This window comes from Etheostoma cragini, chromosome 4 (genome assembly GCF_013103735.1).
Source record: "Etheostoma cragini isolate CJK2018 chromosome 4, CSU_Ecrag_1.0, whole genome shotgun sequence".
In the NCBI taxonomy this organism is placed as follows: domain Eukaryota; kingdom Metazoa; phylum Chordata; class Actinopteri; order Perciformes; family Percidae; genus Etheostoma; species Etheostoma cragini.
Genome location: NC_048410.1, coordinates 874,504 through 881,832, shown reverse-complemented (window position 1 = coordinate 881,832; position 7,329 = coordinate 874,504). Strand labels below are relative to the sequence as shown.

The 7,329-nt window shown below is 32.2% G+C and overlaps 1 protein-coding gene across 1 annotated transcript in view; it reads right to left on the bottom strand.

Annotated features, from left to right (window-relative positions):
* Positions 1-7,329, bottom strand: part of LOC117943374 — a 91,159-nt gene that overhangs the window by 28,858 nt on the left and 54,972 nt on the right. The window contains exon 6 of the mRNA XM_034869457.1: positions 90-395. Coding sequence (XP_034725348.1) covers positions 90-395 — 306 coding nt within the window. The remainder of the gene's footprint in view (positions 1-89; positions 396-7,329) is intronic.

The window sequence follows — 7,329 nt, the reverse complement described above, 5'->3', positions numbered from 1 at the left end:
CAACTTTAAAACAGTTACAAAGAAACTGTTTTATCTTGCAGACATATTTAAATGTTTAAAAATGAGCAAACATAATAATAAGTACTCACCAACAACAAGCTTAATGTAGAAAGTTTGACGAGGCTGAAGACGAGGAAAATAACAGCTGTATTCTCCACTGTCAGATATCTTTGTATTTCTGATGGTTATGGAGGCGTCGCCGTGTTTAAGTTCATCTGGGAAATGAGAGACTCGACCTTTGAACTCGTCACTCTGACCTCTGTTATTGATGCCTTTGTCATACAGGAACACTTCCTTCTGACCTTCATCTTTCTGAGGAGCTTTCCTCCAGACAAACACTTTCAACTCAATGTCCTCCTTGGTGCTGAGAGAGCAGGGTAACACAACATCAGCCCCTCTGTCCACGTTGATGACTGCTGGTCCTGGAAGATCAAATCATGTAGGTTTAGTTTACAGGCATAAAAAAGGAGTACTGATTTTTTTTTTTTTACTATATTTAAAATGAAACTGTATAATGTATTTCACATAAAAACCTGTCATGTTTCCAGTGTCTGGAATGTGAGGGTTATCTGCATGGAGTACTTTAACATTAAGTACCTTTTATTTCACTTTTACTTAATTTATTGTTTGTTTTTAAAGCTCTTAATGGCCTTGCCCCATCTTACATTTTAGACATGCTGACTATTTGTAATTATGGTAGGACGTTGAGGTCATCTAATCAACTTATGTTGGAAGTAACCAGGTCCAAACTGAAACACTGGGGTGACCGCGCTTTTTCGGTTTCTGGACCTAAGCTCTGGAATAAGCTACCCAGTGAGTTGCGTATCGTTACTGACCTGGGCCTTTTTAAATCAAGACTTAAGACGCATCTTTTTAAAGTGGCGTTTGGCACCTAGTAATGTGATTTTATTTTTTTATTTTTTCATTCATTATTGTATCTTTGTTAGTGGTGTGTAGTTGTTTTAAATCAGTGGTTTTATCTGTTGTGAAGCACTTTGGTTCCCCTATCGGTCGATGTAAGGTGCTATATAAATAAAATACATTTACATTTACTTGAATAACATTTTTTAACTCAAGTAACATTTTCAATGCAGGACTGACACAGTGTGGTTTTAGTACTTTTACTAAAGTATCTGAACACTGGTATGTTGTATGGATCAAATGATTCTGACGTCCTCCTGTGATCCTAAACTCGGGGTGTCCGGTTTCCTTTTCGCCCATAAACTGACGTCATGCCAAACTGTGAAGAACTTTAAAAAGCACCGAGGTCATCTGTAACAATGAGACCAATAACCTGTGCTGTGAAGGGTTAGAACCATAGATATAGAACAATATGGTTCTGCCTGTGTGTTATTGACGCTAATATGGAGCAGGCCTATATTAGTCCATATAGAGCCTTCTGATGATCTTTATCTTATGACGAGACAACACCCAGTCTGTCAGGCGGGCCGGCTCTGTGGTCGGCATGAACTCATGACTCCATTATGACGGTGGCAGAGAGGAGGACACTGGACAAACTGCTGGACATTACTGAAAATGCCAGCCCCCCCCCCGCACCCTGTCATCAGCACCCAGAGGAGCCTGTTCACTGGAAGGTTGCTCCTTTAAAAGATAGGACCAACAGACTCAAGGACTCCTGTGTCCCTCATGCCATCAGACTCTACAACTCCTCACTGGGGGGGAGGAGGAAATAGGGCAGAGAGGACTACACACACACACACACACACACACACACACACACACACACACACACACACACACACACACACACACACACACACACACACACACACACACACACACACACACACACACACACACACACACACACACGTCACTTTATCACTTTAACATTGGACTCAACACTGACTGGTCTTTTTTGTCTCTATTTGACTTATGTTCTTATTGTTATTATTATTATAATTATTATTACTGTTATTTTGTTTTCTTTATACTGCCTTTTTTAAATATTTTTTTCTTGCTAAAACTGCTGCTGGAATTTTCAATTTCCTCGCGGAAGTCATCCCAAAAGGATTAATAAAGAGAAGTCTAAGTCCGTCAGTCGCCTTTATATATTACAAAGTTAGTCCTTCTTACCGTTTTATATATCAAAGTTAGTCCTTCTTACCGTTTTATATATCAAAGATATTCATTCTTACCGTTTTTATCACAAAGAGTTTTCCCGGTCAAACACAGAAGACACAAACACAGCAGATCCACTAGATGATTCATATTTGTCGATTAATTACTGGAACAAAGACGGAGCTCTTCTTTTAAATAATGGCGAACAGGTATTCAGGTTTTTACCTTCGGTTTCAGCCTCCAACCCTCCTCGGAGCTCTTGGGGGGCTCTGCCGCCATCTTGTGTCCTCTTACTGGAGTTACACAAGTCTCATATCATCATCTGTCCTGTCTCTTGCAAGTAGATGATTCAAAACTGAATTTCCAGAGACTGATTTTGGAGGCTGGTCTGTTTTAAGGTCCATGTATTGGACTCCTTTATGTTCCTGTTCATTAATTAATTCTGCGTTATTAATAGTTATTAATATATTATAGAGCCTATCCAGGACAGCTACTCACCTGTCACCTGTCCAGCACTTTTAATTTTTCCTTTGTTATGATTAATTGTTCTGTCTGAAGTTTTGTTTTTGCTCCGTTTTAGAAATGACACTGTACTGTTCTCCCTGTGTGTTATGTACGTCCAGTACGTTGACACAGTTTAACAGAAAGACAAACTCAAATTGACGAGCCAGGACGATGAGCGCCTTGCTCCTTTTATTAGCTTCAGGCAGCTGAAACTGAGTTTAAACTAAACAGAAAAAAGGAGCTGTAACCTACTAAACTATCTTTAACTATCCAACACATGAATAATGTGCTAACTGCCCATTCACACATTATAAGGCTGCATTAACATCAGAACAGCGTTAGCATACAACGTAAATTCACACATAGCGCTAGCATAAACATCGCGATAGCATCACTAGCATAAAAACGCAACAAACAACGTGAATTCAATGATGAATAATTCAACGATGTTTATTAACCTTACAGATACAGGAAAAATGAAGGTAAGTAACGACAGAAATAAATACTAAACTTACAGCCAATGCTGTTGTAGGCGTGGGAAAAATCAACAAAAAGTCCAACTCCAGTCCGCCTAGTTCTTCTTCTACTATGTAAACACGTCGCGGGTCATTTCAAAATAAAGGTCCCTGTAAACTATTCCCGCATATACTTCACTACATATAATCATAGACTGTATATTGATATATTTAATATTAACGGTCTGTGATCTGAATGTAGGTCAGTGGTTACATTTGACAGAGGGATAAAGTTATTTTATGGAGAAAAATGATAAAATCGTAATTTGTTTATCAGAATATTCAGAACATTATAAGTAGTTTAAGAGGGAAAAGGGAAATAATAACGAATAAAATGTTTTTGTTCAGAAGTTACGAAACTAATTTATTGGATTAAAAAAATGAGAATAAAATCGTATAATGCAGACAATAAATAAAATGTAAGAATGAAAAGTGATTAGATGAAAAATGTAATAATGAAAAACAATTTACACTTAAAACCAAAAAGCGTCTCTGCAGGTGAGTGACGTCATGGCGTTAAAACATGTTTACAGCTTTTATTATCTTAATTTAAATGTTTTGTTCTCCTATATTGACTCCCCTTTATACATTTATATTTATTTAATTTTTTAGAATGTCTTCTGTAATACTATATTTGTTATTTTGAATCATGATAACTGAAAAAGGATTTTAAATAATTTGTTTAAATAATATATTAATATTAAATACAGATGATCAAAATAAAAGGGATATCGGGTCACAACAGAAAAAAAATGCAATTAATTGAATTAATTTAAAAAAATCTTTTACAAGATAAAAAACACTTATATTAAGATAATAAACCCTGTAAACATGTTTTAATGTGTAATTGTTTTTGTAATTAGTTCCTGCTCGTGTCCACCAGAGGGCGCCATGACGTCACTCACCGGCAGAGACGCTTCCTCTGAATGTAGGTCAGCGGTGACATTTAAAAGTGATGTACAGTGTCGAAAAGTTGTTAAAAATACAAAGTTTGGGGAAATATTTAATAGAAAAGTCATAGTGCAGTATGTTGAAAAAATAAAAAATCATAGTCAAAATATAGTACAGTGAAAAACTTTATATATATAATTCATAAAAATTCATAATATAGTAAAAGTTTTAGTATCTCAAAACATTTCATTAAAAGTAATAATATAGTGTGTCGTATAAAATCAGTTAAAGTATAGTACGTCAAACTAATTCATAAAAAGCCATAGTATAGTTTGTCATAAAAATAAAGACTCAGTATAGTTATTCGAAAAATGACAAAATGTCATAGCATGTAAATAAACTCATTGTTAAGTAAAAGTATAGTACGTCAAAAAAATCAAAAAAGTCATAGTATAATATGACTCAGTATAATACGTCGAAAAGTTATAAAAAAAGACAATGTATGTTGAAAAACTTCATAAAAAAGTTATAGTATAGTACGTTGAAAAAATGTATGAAACATCATAGTATAGTATGTCAAAAAGTCATAAAAAATGACAGTGTGAAAAAAAAATCATGAAATAGTCATTATTGAGTATCTAAAAAAAAGAATAGTCTAAAAAGTAATAGTCACAGTATAGTATGTAAATAAAATCAGTAAAACGTAATAGTGTATTACGTCGAAAAAATCTAAAAGTTCATAGTATAGTATAACATTAGGTATATTATATTGGTTTGTCAAAAAAAAACATAAAAAAGACAAAAAAGTTGAAATAAAAAAAAAAAGTCAGTTATCTTATGTTGGAAAGAAGAAAAAAAAAAAAGTCCCAGTATGGTGTGTCCAAAAAAACATAAAAAAGACAGTAAAGTATGTTCAAAAAGGTCAAGTATGTCAAAAAAATGTATAGTGTGTAAAAAAAGTCATAAGTCATAGAATAGTATGTTGAAAAAGTCATAGTACTGTATGTCTAAGGAAAAAGACAAAAAGATTTAACTGTATTTTCAGAGCTTATTTATTCCACAGAGTACAAGTACACATCCTGAGACGGTGAAATGCAGTTTACCATCTAGTACCAGAAGTACAACAAGCAGTAAAGTTCAGAGTACATCAAGGGGCAACTACTCAGATATATATATATATATATATATATATATATATATATATATATATATATATATATATATATAAACATAGTAAGCAGTCCGTTTAATAAGAGTTTCTGTAAAGGGTAAAAAAACATTAAGTTATTGAAAAACCCTTGACAACATAAATATATTTAGGCCTTCATTTTAAAAATGTATTTGTTTTATATACACAATGAATACAGTATAAAACCCTGATATTTCACAAGATGTAGTTTTAAGAGTAACATTATGTAATGCTTTATCACAGTGGTTCCCAAACTTTTTCAGCTCAAGTCCCAAAAGAGAAATTTGGTGTCTCCCCGGGACCCAAATTTACAAAAATACACCATGAATCATTGTAACATCTACATGTTTAAACTGTGGACAAAAGACGTAACAAACCATGAATTTAAATGAAGTATATGAAGTATATTTATTCCATATTGATGTGACTTTTTTTTACTTCTTTCCATTAACTGTGACTTTTCCGACTTTAATTCAACTTAATGTACTTTGACTTTTTAGTTTTTTTTCCACCTTTTGTCGACATACTATAGTGTGACTTTATACGTTTATTTCAACATACTATACTAGGACTTTTTTAAAATACATTACTGTCTTATTTTATGTTTTTTGACACACTATTCTGTGACTTAAAAAAAAAAATTCCGACATTACTGTGACTTTTTTGACTTTATTTCCACATAATATAATTTGACATTTTGATTTTTTTTCAACATACTATGACTATTTTTGAATACTGTACTATGTCTTGTGTTTTTTTCAACATACTATACTGTGACTTTATGATTTATTTCAACATACTATGTCTTTTTAATGTTTTTGTCGACATACTACACTGTGTTAAGGTTTTTTCAACATAATTTACTATGACTTTTTCAACTTTATTTCAACATACTATGTCTTTTTGATGTTTTTGTCGACATGCTGTAACATCGTCCGGTGGAGAGACGTTTTATACATTTATACTACAAACCATACTATAACTTTTTTAATGACATTTTTCAACACACTACACTGTGATTTTTTTTCAATATACTTTACTCTTATTTTTTTTCTCGATACTATGATGTGACTTTTTTTTTTTACTTCTTTCCGACATAACTGTGACTTTTCCGACTTTATTTCAACTTGATGTACTGTGACTTTTTTGTTTTTTTTTCAACATTTGGTTAACATACTACATACTAAACTAGGACTTGTATAATATACAGTACGTTACTGTCTTATTTTATGTTTTTTTGACACATTGTACTGTGACTTTTTTTTACTTCTTTCCGACATAACTGTGACTTTTTCAACTTTATTTCAACACAACATAACTGTGACTTTATGATTTATTTTGACATGCTATACTAGGACTTTATGATTTATTTCGACATACTATACTAGGACTTTATGATTTATTTTGACAAACTATACCAGGACTTTTTAATGATTGTGTTGACATGCTCTAACGTCGTTAATACTCTAACATAATATACTATAACTTTATTATGAATTTTTTTGACATACGTACATTGTCTTTTTTTATAAATTTTCAACATACTACATTGTGACTTTCTTTGGTGATTCATCTCGTTCATTTAGCTTCTTTAAAGTCTGACATCGTTGGTGGAGAGACGTTTCATACGTTACTTCAACATAATATCCTACAACTTTATTATGAAATTATGAAATGACATACTTTGTCTTTGTCAAGTTTTGTATGATTTTTTCAAAATAATATACTATCACTTGTTTGTCTTTTTTATAAGTTTTTCGACATACTATACTGTGACTTTTTTCAAAATACGTTACTCTCTTATTTTTATATTTTTTTCGGCACTATGCTGTGACTTTAGATTTTTTTACTACTTGCCGACATAATATAACCGATTTTTTTTTTTTTTCAACTTTTTGTCGACATACTATACTAAGTCTTTTTTCAAGTCATAATATAGTATGTCCCAAAATTAATAAAAAGTCATGGTATAATATGTCGAAACATTAATATAAAACTTCATTAAAAGTCATAGTATAGTATGTAAATAAAATCAAAAAGGTTATAGTCTAGTATGTGGAAAAATTCATGAAAGTCATAGTATGGTAAATTAATATTTAATGTGGTTTCCACGTAATGGACCAAACTGTCCCCCTTTCTACCAGCAGG